Raw genomic sequence first — 16093 nt, forward strand, 5'->3', positions numbered from 1 at the left:
AACATTGGGGTAATTAATCTAGTAATTAGGTTAATTAAAATTGGAGTCAACTTAAGGTTTTTTCCTAGTTTACCCTAAAATAATTAAACAAGGTGGCGACTCATATATTCACGTGCATTTCTGCCCTTAGTCACATGCATTTTTATGCCTGTTTTCGGGGGAGGGGTTCACAGCTATCTCTATCCCCTGCTCTTTCAAAAAGCTTTGTACTATCTTTTCTTGTAAGTAATAATGTTTTCTTTCATATAATGATGTATTTGACCTAAATTTTGATATGATTTGATTTTAAAAATAAAAGTTTTTGGTTGGATTTCGATTTCATAGAAAATTCAAAAATTTTTTAATTTGATTTGATTTTTATTATATACAATGAAAAAAATAAAAAAAATGAATTATACAGAAAAATCCATTCAACTTAATTTATTTTTCTAAAAAAATTGGTTTACTTGTTGAATTCAATTTGAATCAAATTGACCAAATGCCCTTATCTAGTAGAAATTTTCTCTTTCGAAAAGGCAAGAGGTGTCTAAAATCAGTCCCTTCATTAAGTCTAAAAAATAATGACAATAGATTAGGTATCCTATACCAAATAAAAGAGACTTATTAAAAAGATTACATAGTGCATATATATTTTCTAAATTTGATATGAAATAGAAAATATGATTATACTAGTTGTCAAATTTTCTGGATATAACCATCCTCATTAGTTGGGATTGGTTTGTTATTTTTTTTCTTATAAAAATGCTTGTTTGGACTGAATAAAAATATAGTAGCCAGCATGTTCTGTTCTTTCTCTTTGCTTGTTTCTTCTTTAGTTTTTTGCTGTATTTTTAACCTTTAAAACTCTTTCAATCTTTTAACCCTTTTCAACCTTTAAACCAAACCTTCTAAACCTAATAATTGGTATCAAAGTTATTATTATTCTTAAAAGCCCTTTGAGTAAAAAATCAAAATCATTTTAAAATCCATAACCTTCTCTTAAATCCTGTTTTATCAAAAATGACAAGCAACAATCTTTCTTTAACTTTGTCAAATCTTTACCTTTGAAAACTATTAAAGCTGATTAGTGAAAATGCAATCATACCCTCAAGCATATGATATTCAAGTATTAATTGAAGTATGAAATTGCTAAGTGAGCAAACGTATGAATTTATATTAGAAATATATGATTTAGTTACTCATAAGAAATAATGTCTTATGAGTGAAAATATGGGATTTGCATATTGTATATCACTTGAAAATGTTATTTATATTTAATAATGATACATATAAAGTTCTAAGTGTATGCATGTCCATAAATGTGAATTGCTTATATTATTATATAATTTACATAATTATAGGAAATAAATTTCCTACTAATTAAATTATGAATTTTATCTCTATTATGTCTCTTAAAGGATGATTTCTATTTTTAAGGATACTTTAAATGAATTGTATGAGTATGGCTTGTAAAGATTAAGAATTATCTTGGTAAATGTGATTTTCTTGGAAAATAACTTAAATAAGCATGACTACATGATATTGAGTAATAAGCATGACTATATATCGATATGACTAGATAAGCATCTCTTGTAAAGATTACGATGCATTGGTTGATGAATAAGTTATAAGATATGTTCATTATGCTATTAAGCCTATTCTTCATAATATGACTGGATTATGTAATTGGCTAAATAAGTGAGTTATGAGAAAGAAATGAAAGTAGGATACTTATGCCAAAATCTTTATGCGATTTTGATATTGGAATCTAATATTAGAATTTTGACTTGTTAATGAGAACGTAAGTAAAACTTGACTTATATGCTAGATTATATATGGATGAATTATGCTTCAATGAATAAAATGTGATTATATGACTTGTTTATGAAAAGATAATCTATAAGAATAATTTATGAGAAGGTATGCAATATGTTATATGATAATAAGCTTAATACTTGAGATTTAAGAATAATATTATGATGTGATCATGTGAGATTAAGATTTTATAAAGTGAATATGAAAAATCTTTTTAAGACCCCAGTAAGCTTGGTTGGTGTCAGTAGTAGAATAGGGGGTGTGACATGCAATATTTTGTTGAAGTACTGCTTTATAAAGACATCATTTGACTGTGATTCTAGTTTTAGACACATGGGTGTCCTATGTTTCAGTTAATTAGCTCTCATGTATAAATTTAGACTTTCGAGCCCGGGTTTCGAGCTCTATGTATAAGTTGATCTATAAATTTTCTTTGTCTAATATTTGATCATTAAAAATGGTTCTAAAGGCCTAAATACATAAAAAAATTTTAAATAAATCATGATTCATAAATTGAGTTACGTATGTGAAACATTATGAATATGTGAAAAGAATATGGTTTTGTTAAACAAAGTATGGAATGACATTATATATTTGAAAGTATGTTGAAAATGAATGCATGATTTACTTATGTGAAACATTATGAATATTTGAAAAGAATATGGTTTTGTTAAACAAAGTATGGAATGACATTATATATTTGAAAGTATGTTGAAAATGAATGCATGATTTATAAATGTCCTTTTTAGGATTCTCAAGGTATATTACAATGATTTCATTGTTTGGAATTCTTATTGGAATAATATATGTTGTATGGTTAATTTGAAAAGTTGGATTACTTTAGGGGTTATAATATGAAGTAATATGATTTAATTGAATTTATAAATGGATGAACATCTTATATGTCTTGTGGTAATGTCTGATATGTCGCATAAATTTCCTTCATTTGAAATTGTGTTTGAATGAATTATAAATATGCATATTATTTACAGCTCGAAATTGTTTTGTTTTGTATGAAATATACGTTTATCTTGCTTGTCAGAATGCTTTGTATGAAATCCTTTGTATTTTAGGGATTTGGAGCACCACTAGACATTATTGCTTAACACGTTGATTCATCACGCCTATGTATTAGATAGATGTTGATGGGCAAAGGAAAGCTTTTGTATCCAAGTTAGAGATTTATTTTGATAGCATTGATGTTATTGTATTTGGCTAGCTTGTATTCTAGCATCTTTGGCATGTATATGATATTGAAGCTAATCTGTGTATTTAAAAAGAGATTGTATTTGTAACCATATATATTTATGCATAGTTGATTTATATTCATGTATATGAGATGATTAAGAATGTTTATGATGAATACTTGCGCAATGTAATTATAGATTTGTGTATTGTGGTAGTAGTATGATTTATTTGTGATGGAGTTGATATTGTGATGATATATGAGATCTATAGGTTGGGAATATTGAAGTTTCAATAGAGAGACAATGTTTAGGATATAGAAGTGTTCATACTTGTCCAAATTTTGATAAGTTGTATTTTTAGAGGAAACTCTTTTAGTTTTTCTACGGGAATTTTCAAAATTTTATTCTAAGTACTTTTTGGGTTCATTATCTCTTGATATTCAAGTATGATTAATTCTTAATGATTAGTTAAGCTATGATTTATGCAGGTTTAGATTTGTGCATTTGGCACAGAATATGGCATTCGATGTCTAATCTTTTAGGACAGGGTAATAGTTATTGCAATGCCCACAAGTGTAAACCAGATCCTCAGATCAGTCACTAACAAAATGATTAGGTGGAGTGATTTCTATGTCAATCTTGACCAAAGTTGTCATATCCTTCATTTTCTATGGCAATCCATAAGCGGTCGATGCTATTATGTAGGTTCATCATACTATTTTGCACGTTCACACGAAACGCACGCGTTTCTTCCACAATCAGCTGAAAGGCTTACTCATATCTCAGTACAAATTGTTTGATAGACCGATTTGTCTATTCCAAAGGTTGAACCTTCTGTTAGGCGCTTGAAATCACTCGAACCTAAATATACCAAATCATTCGGTCGATTTCAACAGCATCTTGATATCTTAACAAAAACCCTAGAGGGTCCCATCGAATGTGATAGAAAAGTTGTTTGATCTAAATTATTATGGATCTCTTAGGCCTATGTTTATCAAAAGTGCCTAGGGATAAGCTAAATAAATGGGTCAGGGCCTATTTAGTCCGAAAAGAAAGGGATGAAAATAGGAAGAGCTCATGAGGGGGAAAAACAAAGATGAGTGGGATAAAAGAGAAATGTAAGAAATTAGGATGTTGAAAAAAGAAAGAGGATTCAAGGTAACTTGAACGCACGAGGCTATTTGATTTGCTTGTAAAGATTCGCATGTCCATTACAAAATTTGTTTACAAGCAAGGTGCTACTCTTAAATATTTTCTAGAAAATCTCTACAAAAATAAAAAATGCAATATTTACAATTTATGAATTTCAGACCTAAATGACCCTCTTGGTACTGTTCTAATTATATAATGACTTTTTTATATCTTGGTCAATTCGAGCCTCTTATTTGGGCTTGATTTTTGGACCGACATCAATACTAGATTAAAATAAAAGTTGAGAATGTCACATAGATTTACGAAAAATAGAATGGTAAATTTATAAACTTGGCCTATTCACAAACCTAACCTACTTCGGGTTGAACCTAATTAGGAATTCTATTGTAATCAGAAGTAAAGTAAGATCTATAATGAAATTCTTAAATAGAAATATACCTATAAATAAACCTCAGGTCGATGTCAAATTTTGAAACTTTAATTTAAAAATATTAATTCAGTTCTATTGTAAGCTTAATTTAAAAATTTAAAAATATCAATTTTGAAACTTTAATTTAAAAATATCAATTTCGCCGGAAAATTGTCACCACCATGATGTTGTTTATGCTTTGAAGAAACAAGACAGGACTTTCGATTATGTTTAGATTGATATTGATACATATATACTATTTCGGCTACTTTTTCTTCCATTAAGGAAACAAAATCTCTGGATTCATTTTATAAGTGTTCAAAAATGATAATCAAAGCTTTCCTTGTAGTTTGTCTAGGGTTTTCGCATTGTGGTAATCAAAGGAGAAATGGTTTTTGTGGGTTGAAGGCGAGTTTGGTTGAATAAACCGGTTAGTTTCACTTTAATGTACTGTATTCATCGAGGATAGTTTGGATCTGATTTATTTTTTTATCAATATTGATATTCTCTTTTTTTTTTTTTTTTTTTTTTTTTTTGACGTTTTGTTAATCTAAAAACTTAATTTCTGCCATTTATTAAGTTGACCCTAAACCTCGGGCCCAAAAGTCCATTTTGGGCTCAAGGGGTCTTCCTAAAGTCTGTCTTCTTGGCACGCTTCAACAATTATTATTTTTGTTCCATTATCCCGACACATTGAATTTAAAATTGATGACTTGTATATTTTGTCTATCTCCTTTTGTTTCAAGGAGATTGATGCTAAAAAACTGTCATCCAGCAGGGTCTAGACATTGCTCAAGAATTGCTTATGTGCAAAGTTGAAATTTGTTAGTCCATAGTGACAATTGTGAAATGACATTATCAGTGTATAATTAGGCATATGAAAATAACAAAAAATACCCAAACATTTTAAGTATATATATATAATTTGAGAGAATATCTTAAATTTTGTTTTTAATAATATATACAAAAATGATACAGATACAATAAAGGGAAAAAAAAAAAGAAATTAGCTAAGAAAATACCATCTTATCTTGCTCTTCAATCTCATGAATCCCTTGCTGAAATGTACACAAAGGAGAAGGAAAAGGAGATGAAGAAGAAAAAGTAGAAACAGCAGAGGAAAAAGAAGTACTATTAGTAGAATAAGAAGCATCAGCTGCATCAATATTAATTTGAACAAGCAGATCAATAAATGCTCCGACTATAAATCCATGGTTCTTCTTTCCATTAACCTTTAAATACCATCTTAATAACTCCTCTAAACAATCCCAGTCTTTAAGTCCATGAGACTCCACCATCTCTTCCATTGATCTTCTAAAATCAACATATGGATTCTCTGACTCTAAAGCTAAAACTACACTTTCCTTGAATGGTTTCGCTTCTTCTAGTATTGAATTTGTGTCCCCGGGCTCAAAGAACAATCTATCTGATGTAACTCCACGAACGACCATTTCTAATGACTCGCCATCAAACTCGTCTGACTCAGTTGAGAAACTAGAAGTCTCTGATGAGTTGGTGAACCACAACTCGGAAGTTTCAACCCCATCGACAACAGAATCAAAGAAGACTGAGTTTACAGTCTTGAAAACGTCATCTCTGAAAGAACGAGTCTTGGGATTGTTGCAAGAAGCCCATTTTGTTTCTTTGTTTTTAAAGATTGAGGGGATTTTCATCTTTCTTTGTCGCTGATCTTTCTCTGGTTATCAATGGTGATGTTTTTAAACAAGAGGGAGAGTAAGAGTGATATAGTATTTAAAGAAGAAGTGAGGAAGATGGAAAGAAAATGGGACTGATAGGGCCTCTCATGCGTCCATTAAATATGTAGGTTTGATGAATTCAATGTGTTATTAAATGTCTCCTAACAGCAACTCTTTCCCTTTTATTTATTACTAGTATTTGTTTGTCAACAGAATTTTTTATTATGATCCTTTCCTTCTTAATTTTTTTATTTTTTTTTAATGTGCAAAATCTCTGCTTTCTTTGATTTTTTGTCCCCCAAAACGTGCTTCACAGCACCAGCCAGGCAAGTAATAATATATTTTTAAGAACGGTAAACAATTACTTTTACTGTGTTTTCTGTTATTTACATTATTTCAATATGATACCTAAGGAATTGTGCTGGACAATGATCGGTAAATTTGAACGGTTTTTCAATACAAATTAACTAATTTTGTTTGATTTTAAAATTTTGATTTCATTTGAGTTCTAATAGAAAAATTTTGAAATTTGAAAGGATAATAAATTTAGTAAAATTAATGAATGTTTTACAACAATTGTTTATTTAATCACTACAAAAAACTATTAAATAATTTATCTTTGCGGACAGATTAACATCCCCTCCATCCCACTTTAAGAGTCATATATTATTCTTGAATTTCTCACATAATAATTAAGAAAATAATAAGAAAATCTTATTTTTCTAAAAGTATATACTAAAATGACTAAATTGCTCCTTTTTAAAATTTAAAACTCTCAATTTGATTTTATTATGAACCTAATGCTAATTGTATCTTATGTTAAAGCTTCACCAGTAAAATAATACTATTCATCTTTCTTCAAATCATGAATTGCATACATTTTTTTTTCTTTAAAAATGTATATGATAAAGCAACACCATAAAATTTGACTGAGTGTGAAATTTTATTTTCCAAAATTCGTCTATGAAATAAATGCCTTGATTGAATGATAAAAAAATTTTAGTTGTATGTAGTTAAAATTTTAATTTAAGGACGATTAAAATAATGATAAAAAAGATTCAAATAAATACAAATATAAAAATAAATTACATCTCGTAAATACGAGGAAAATTGGAAAAAAATTTATTAATATATTTTCAAATTTCTAACTAGCCACTTAAAAAGGGAACACAATAAAATACATATATGTAGCTCTTAAAGTGGGACCGATGAAGTAAAAATTTTAATTTTAAATTATTTTCTATAATGTCTATATATATATATATATATATATATATATATATATTTAATTGAATTGTGGTTAATGTTCAAAAAAAAAATTTTAATTATGGTTCAACCTAGTTGACCCTCTAATTATTAGTTTTTGGCATCAAACCATCAATTACATAAGGTTATATTTTAAATAGTTTGATTTGGTTTAAAAATTTATCAAACCATTTTCAAAATGGTTTTATTTGGTTTTTATTTAATAGAACCATATAAAAATCGAATCAAATTATTTTCTTAAAAAGTTGTAATTATTTATTTCCTTCCTTCCATTTTGTTTGCTTGTTATTCCTTTTTGGGATATTTCAAAATGTTTGCAAGATTTCTAAATTTGTATATTTAAATAGTTATTTTTTCTATAATAACATTTATGATTATTCATTAAATGAATGACTTTTATTAATATTTTAATGAGTTAAGGTAAAAAAGGACTCAATAATTTTTATTGATTAAATTTTCAATAAAAATGTATAGTGTCAAACCATGCAAATAAAATGGAACTAGGAGAATATAATTTTTTAACTAGAAAGATGTGATATTACTAATTTTATGGCTGAATTTTAATAATTAAAAGATTATTCCAATCAATTATTTAGTGAACACTTTTAATGAATGCAACTATAAAATAGAAAGAAATTTACTTTTTTTTTTGTTTTACTGATACTTTAGCATTATATTTATTGACTGGTGTAAAAATATTTTTTATACGACCAGATCACAAAACGCCAAATCGATATATTATAATTTAATTTAGTTTGATTTTATTGATTAATAATTTGATTTGAAAATTTTTCAAACTGCAATTTATGATAATGGTTTGAAAATATTTTCAACCAGACTGAACCAAACATTGCCTAACTCAGAAGTTAGGCACAGGCCCTAAATTAATATGTGTCTCTGCAAAACAAATCCATCGGTAGAACCGGTGATTTGATATGTACTTTTTACAATACCTTAGGATTTAGCTGTAAATGGAAAAGTTTGTATTCTTAAGAAGGTTCAAATGAAGGACCATATATTTATAGTTGAAATCTAGTTTTTGAACATCAGTGCCACTGCAAATAATGTTCAAATAATGTAGGAATTAACAAATAAAAATAAAAGAATACAGCAAATAATTATTATTTTTCATTAATTATTTTAATAATACACTAATTTTGGATTTTCGCTAAGAGTAATTATTTTAATATTGATGTATCACTATTCTAGTAGTTGGGGAAAATGAAAGAATCATATGGTAGTTTAAGCACTTCATGTGCAAGGAAGGAAGAAAGTGACTCAAAAAAAAAAAAACAAAAACAAAAACAAAAGGAAGAAAGTGACTCAAAAAAAAAAAAAAAAAAAGAAAAAGAAAAAGGGTAATAGAATGAACAAACAAATAAAGTCGCCAAATTCATGTGAGTTATTTATGAGAGAACGGTTGAATCATGCACACTTGTCTTTTCATTTAAGACGCGAAGAGCGACTCATTGATTGGGTGCCTCAGTTTGTCGTGCTCTAGGTTAATTTACTTTTTCTTATTTCTCCCTCCATTTTAAAATATCGAATATAAATATTTAAAATTTTTATAAAAAATTAAAAAAATAATTAATTTGCTTAAATTGTAATACTCTCTCAATTTTTTTTATACAGAAAAACTTAAATTTTTACCAAAATTAAAAAACTGATTTAACCAACTTTTTTGTCTTTTTTTTTTCCTAATTTACTCATAATATCTCATTAATATCTCCTCGAATATAAATATATGTCTTAAATTACATTTCGCCTTAAATAAAACTTAAATGCTTGGTTAGAATGAAGGGAATATAAACAGGTAAAAAAAAAATGAAGTTTATGTTCTGACCTTTGAAGAATATATATATTTGCCTTTGTTTGCAAAGATTGTGTGAATATAAAAATTTGTGCTCATCTATCCATTCAGTCGTCTTTGATTATTGAAAGTAATATAATGTAATTTCTAAATATTTGGACAAAGTTCGTATGGATTCCTTTAAATGTGGTCAATTTAAAAATTTTGTAGTCTTTTTTCTATTTAAACTCCATTTTAATCAACATTTATATCGTCTATACGAACATATTTTTTTTCAACAGAATTGATGTAAAAACATTCTATTCTTCAAAATTTCTTCAAATTAAAAACTCATTTGTAGTTTTGTCTACTACTACCTTGAAAATCTCTTGTACTAAAAGCTTCATAAAGGATTAAGAAAAGAGTAAGATGGACTTTTCACATTGGCATTATTTCTAGAATTACAAAAATAGGTAAAATTCTCTATATAAAAAGAATACCCAAATAGAAATTTTTCCCACTTATGTTCTCTTTATATAAAGAAACTTTCCAATTGATGTGTTTCTTTTATATAGAGAATTTTACTTTAAATAAAAATTTTAAGGAATGATGCTAGATGAAAAGTCCAAAATGCCCTTATATGAGCTCTGTTATCCATGTGAAAATTGCTCACTGAACTAGAAAAGTGAGACAAAAAAGAGGAATGACATTTAGTACACTTGTGTTTCCAAAGTATGATCGAATGACTATTTTCTGTGTATTTTTATAAGTGTGCTAGACTTTATGGATGTGAGCATAAATATAAGTAACAATTTTTGTAATTATCTTGTGACATTCTAGGCGAATCCCACATCGGTTAAGCACAAAGTAAAAGTGATGTACATAAGGAAGAACAAGCCTTAAACTAATAGGAGGCCTTCTGGGCTATTGAGTTGGTTCAAACCCAGGAACAAAATTGTGTGGGCCTGAGTGGGTTTGCCCAAAGCGAATATCTTGCTAGGCTTGAAAGAATTATATTATTTTTAAAAACTTATGTAGATTAATGCTTATGAAAGAGTTATATTACTTTTATTTTTAAAAATTATTCGGCCTAATGCATAAATTCCCTCCTAAACTTTCAGACTTTAACTATTTGTCAACTTCAATTTTGCCAGGGACCTAATAAGCCCCTTTTAGTTTTTATATCTTCTACACTCTTATTCAGTCACAGAATTAAGCGTGAAATACAATCGCCTCTTGCGTGGCATTTTTTCAAACACATTTGTATACTTTATTCCACATGTGCAACTTTTTATCTGGCAATGACAACCTAAACTAGTCAGATTCCCTCAACCTCTTCTTATTAGGTTTCTTCGATGGTAGCATGATCATGGTCGATGTCCAGCTTATTATGGTCGACCCAAACAGTGAGAACGGCAGCTCTGCAATTTAAAAGTCTTGAACTTCGAAAACTCAATGTAGTTGTACTAGGTTTCTTTTACTTGTAATGATTATGTTTGTTTTGCTTCTCCACATCTACGCAAAATGGCTTTTACAATGATCTCACCACAAAAGCAAAAGCATCTACCTCCAGGGATACGACTAGTTACATATCTATAACTAGTCGTATCCCTGCAACTTATGTAGGTTAATGCTTATGAAAGAGTTATATTATTTTTATTTTTAAAAATTATTCGGCCTAATGCATAAATTCCCTCCTAAACTTTTAGACTTTAACCGTTTGTCAACTTCAATTTTGCCAGGGACCTAATAAGCCCCTTAACTTGTAGTTTTTATATCTTCTACACTCTTGTTCAGTCACAGAATTGAGCGTGAAATACAATTGCCTCTTACGTGGCATTTTTTCAAACACATTTGTATACTTTATTCCACATGTGCAACTTTTTATCCGGCAATGGCAACTTAAACTAGTCAAATTCCCTCAACCTCTTCTTATTAGGTTTGTTCGATGGCAACCTGATCATGGTCGATGCCCGGCTTATTATGGTTGGTCCAAACAGCGAGAACGCAGCTCCGCAATTTAAAAGTCTTGACCTTCGAAAACTCAATGTAGTTGTACTAGGTTTCTTTTACTTGTAATGATTATGTTTGTTTTGCTTCTCCACATCTACGCAAAATGGCTTTTACAATGATCTCACCACAAAAGCAAAAGCATCTACCTCCAGGAATACGACTAGTTACATATCTATAACTAGTCGTATCCCTGCAACTTATGTAGGTTAATGCTTATGAAAGAGTTATATTATTTTTATTTTTAAAAATTATTCGGCCTAATGCATAAATTCCCTCCTAAACTTTTAGACTTTAACCGTTTGTCAACTTCAATTTTGCCAGGGACCTAATAAGCCCCTTAACTTGTAGTTTTTATATCTTCTACACTCTTGTTCAGTCACAGAATTGAGCGTGAAATACAATTGCCTCTTACGTGGCATTTTTTCAAACACATTTGTATACTTTATTCCACATGTGCAACTTTTTATCCGGCAATGGCAACTTAAACTAGTCAAATTCCCTCAACCTCTTCTTATTAGGTTTGTTCGATGGCAACCTGATCATGGTCGATGCCCGGCTTATTATGGTTGGTCCAAACAGCGAGAACGCAGCTCCGCAATTTAAAAGTCTTGACCTTCGAAAACTCAATGTAGTTGTACTAGGTTTCTTTTACTTGTAATGATTCTGTTTGTGTTGCTTCTCGATATCTACGCAAAATGGCTTTTACAACGATCTCACGGTAGAAGCAAAGCATCTACCTCCAGTTGTGTGTCTCAAATTCTGGGTTCTCATCCTTCAAATTTCAACAATTTCATTGCTATCTCTTCCATATCTTCTTCTCCCCGATCTTGGGCCATCAATCATCTCCTCTATTCCATTATTTGTTTAAAGAGAAGAAGAGAAAGAACAATGTTTAAATTGTGTGATTTGCTTGAGTGTTTTAAGGAAAATGAGATTTGCAGAAGATTGAAAAAATATGGGCATTGTTTCCACATAGAGTGTATTTGAAACAACCCGGAATTTTATTTTCAAAAATTTTTCATTTAAAATTTTAATTACTAATTCTAAACCAATGACATTTTAGGATCCTATATTATTTAAAATTAAATAAATTTAATTTCCTATGAATTTATTTAGCAAAATTAAATGCAAATATATTTTTATAGTTAACCAAACCTACAACTAAATGAAAACCAGTAGAAAACCAATTGGAAAATCGAAAACCACATAAAAAAAACCATGGTTCGGATCAAATCAAACTTGATTTGAACCAAATCCTTCATTAACCTATAGGAATCATCTAGAAATCCAAAATTACCCATTTTTGCCCCCAAAAACATCTTTCTCCCCTTGCCCTCTAGCGCCGACCTCGGTCCCCTCTCCATCCTATTCTCGATTTCCCGATGGCCACCCTAGGCAACCATCACCGACTCCTCCTGACGCCAGTATTGCTCTCTGTCGCTCCCTCTCCCTCCTTTTCCGATCGATTTCAGTGCAAGTCGAAGAGAAGCAGGGCTGTGTAATAGCGAGTCAAGCTCCACCTCCGATTCCGGTCATCTGAGCTCGAGTAGTGCCGACTAGAGCTCGTTGCCGTGTCATCTCTCCGCTGTTCGCTTCTCTCTCTCCTTCTCTTCCGGTGAGCGCATTAAGGGTGAGCTGCGATTCTTCTTTGGTCGGCAGCTTCCTTCCGTGCTACCTTTTTGTCCCTCATGCAAAACCAACCAAGGATCGGCCAGTTGAGCTCTTCTGTTCCCTTTAACGACTTCACCGGCCATAGTCCTCTCCTGCTCCGGCCAAGCTAACACCGGCAGAACTGGGTTTTAAGCATTAGAACTACTGCGGGTCGTTTTAACCCGAAAATTCCAATTTTCAGCTCGATTTACAGCTAGGTAAGCTATATTTTGACTCTTTTAGGTTGAATTCATAAGTTTCTGATTTTAGTTGAAGGGATTAAAGTATAGATTGAGTTAATGCATAGATTGAAACCCTAGCTTCTATTTTTGCAGATTAGCTTAGGAAATTTTGCTAAAAATTGTTGTTGGAAGCTATAGTCTGAAGTTTAGTTAAGCTAGGCATGATATATATTATATGTTAACCCTTGATAGAAATTTTAATCTTTACCTTCCAGTGGTATATGAATTGAATTCCAATTGCAAATATAATTGATAAATGTATAAAAATAGGTAGATTATTACTTCTATTGCAATTTTGTGAAGAAATCGAGGATCCCTTAGTATGGCGGCAACTATTTTAGCCATTAGCTTGAGTCCTTGATATAATGTAAAGGAGGTTGATAGTATATTTTAAAAATGGGAAAATTATTATTTAGTCCCTCAGGTTTTACATAATTATCTAAGTAATCTCCGAAGTTTAATATAATATATAACTAGTCCCCGACATTTTACTCCGCCTAATTAAAAGGTTCTTTCGTCCAAAAACTTGGTGTTTTGTCGTTAAAATCAGTTAAAAACAAAGAGAGACATTTTATAAGGACACATTATGCCCTTATTGAATTGTGCATGAAAATAAAGGAGGTTTGACCATATTTTATTCTTACAAAACACAGAGAAAGGGACAAAAAGGGAAAACACCCAAACCCAAAATAGGATTTGTAGGTAACTAGAGAAAGACAGCTTACATGTCTTCTTCAAGCGCAGCCGATGGAGCATAGGAAGGAAGGTATGTGAATATGTATTGCAAGTGTGGGAAAAAAACAGGCATTAGGATCTCAGAGACATAAAAAACCAAAAATCGATTGTATTATTACTGTATTGAAAATGCATGCGGGTCTTTCCTTGGATGGTGTATATAAATTCATTAGATCGATCTCAAGGAAGCGATTTGGAAGTGAGGCAAAGAAGTGTAGCTACTAACTTGTTTGAATTGAAGGAAGAGATGTTGTATCTGAAGAGGGAGATGATGAAAATGTACAGTGAGATTGTGACGATTGGAGGAAAAAGGGAGTGCTTAGAGTTGGAGATTGGCAGCTTGAAGAAGTCGATTTTCATATGCTTGATGGCTATCATGATGCTTTTCACCTTACTTGTATTTTGCTCTACAAGGGTAACTGAGGATTGTGATTTTTTTTTTTTTTTTTTTTTTTTTTTTTTTTTGTATTTAGGGTAGTTTGGTTAGTTTTTGTAGTTTTTGTAGTGGGATGTGTTAATATGGTGGGTTAGTTATGAATGTTAGTAACTCAGCTAGGCACAACCAATTTGAAGATGATTTGAATGTAATATCCTTTCTGTAATAAAATGTGTACTTATTAACTCCAAAGTCGTTTGGTGTTAAGTATAGCAACTGCAAAGCAAAAATAATATAGAATATTTTTCTAGTTGTAAATATTTCCAATATAGAAAAGACAAAAGAAAAAAACATGTTTACATAATGTGCATTATAAAAAAATATGAATTCAAACTTGGCTCCCATGCAGAAGAGTGGTTACAAATAGTTCCATTATCATTAGTCAAATGTTTCCAATTCACAAAAGACAAAAACAACATATTTACATAATGTGCATCATAAAAACTCTACTCAAATCAAACTTGGTCACATGCAATGGAGTGTTTTCTATAAAACACTTGCGTGTTTGCTGTCAAGAAAAAGATAGACATAAAGAGGAAAAAAAAAGTGATACATTTGTTCTTGTGCTCGCTAGAAAATCAAAAGATTCCTTATTCTCCCTAACTGTGCAATCTGTTCTCAGCAGCATCACCTGTTCCCACAAAATGCAAATAGCAGGATCTCCATACTGCAACATGTGAAGCCCAAAATACCATCTGCAACACTTCAACAACCTAAAAGAACATCTACATCATATGAGTCCACAAAAAACTATCTTCAACATTTGAACAAAAAAACCAAGTCTGCAACATATTAACACAGAATAAAAAATGTCTATTCAAGACATAGGAGCTCCTCTCCCTCTCAAACCAGAAGCACCTCTCCCTCTCAAAGCAAAAGCACCTCTCTCTCTTATTGCAGCAACACCTCTCCCTCTGGAACCAATAACACCTCTTCCCATAGCAGCAGCAGCACCTCTTTCCACAATAGCAGCAGATCCAGATGATTTTTTTCCTCCTCTTTGCACAAGTTGTTTGTTCCTCTAATAAAACAAATGGTACGTACATTAAAAAAATATACTATAAAACAACATAGTAAGTATTCAGATTGCAAAAGTGAATCTGCCCTGAGATATGGCTGGTGGGGCTTGCTCGCATGTTCTTTTATTATGGCCTAGTTGCTTGCATGTCACACACCTAACTGTGCAAGATCTTTTTGTTGTGCTTAGATGAGCTTCTTCCTCTTGAAGTATTCTCCTTTCTTTTGGTCTACCAGGCTTCCTTTTAACATTTGGAGGCTTTAGGACTGGAAATTCAGTTTGTGGTGGGATGTTGTAATTTGGAATTGGATGAATGACTCCTTTGTAGGCCTTTATATACTTCTCTACTGTGAAATACTCATGACAAAAGTCTTCAAGATTGAGTCTCATGTATCCAAGTGCAATGCAAGCATGTTTACATGGAAGACCTGAAATGTCCTAATAATTGCAGGTGCATGTCCTTTTCCCAATGTCAACAGCAAAAGCCACAAGCCCCTCTCTCACCTCAAACTCATTATTGTTACTTGGTAGTATCTTGAATTGTCTAGATTCTTTTATCAATCTGTTCAATGCACTCTTGCATTTTGGAGTTACTCTTCCTTCCCAAGTAGTAGCCATTGCAAACCTTTTATGAAGCATAACCATACATTTCTACCTAATAGAGTCTATTAGCTCAACAATTGGTTTGTTCCTCAAGTTTCCAAG

At 30.8% G+C, this 16093-nt stretch overlaps 1 protein-coding gene across 1 annotated transcript; it reads right to left on the minus strand.

Annotated features, from left to right (window-relative positions):
- Positions 1-5436: 5436 nt before the first annotated feature.
- OFP13 (ovate family protein 13) lies at positions 5437-6349 on the minus strand. Its single transcript, XM_012226803.4, has one exon. It carries the CDS (start codon positions 6213-6215, stop codon positions 5553-5555), a length of 663 nt encoding a protein of 220 aa, XP_012082193.1. The 5' UTR covers positions 6216-6349; the 3' UTR covers positions 5437-5552.
- Between the last annotated feature and the right edge of the window lie 9744 nt (positions 6350-16093).

Source organism: Jatropha curcas, chromosome 6 (assembly GCF_041381405.1).
Source record: "Jatropha curcas cultivar XTBG-Jc1 chromosome 6, XTBG_Jcur_1.0, whole genome shotgun sequence".
Taxonomy (NCBI): Eukaryota; Viridiplantae; Streptophyta; class Magnoliopsida; order Malpighiales; family Euphorbiaceae; genus Jatropha; species Jatropha curcas.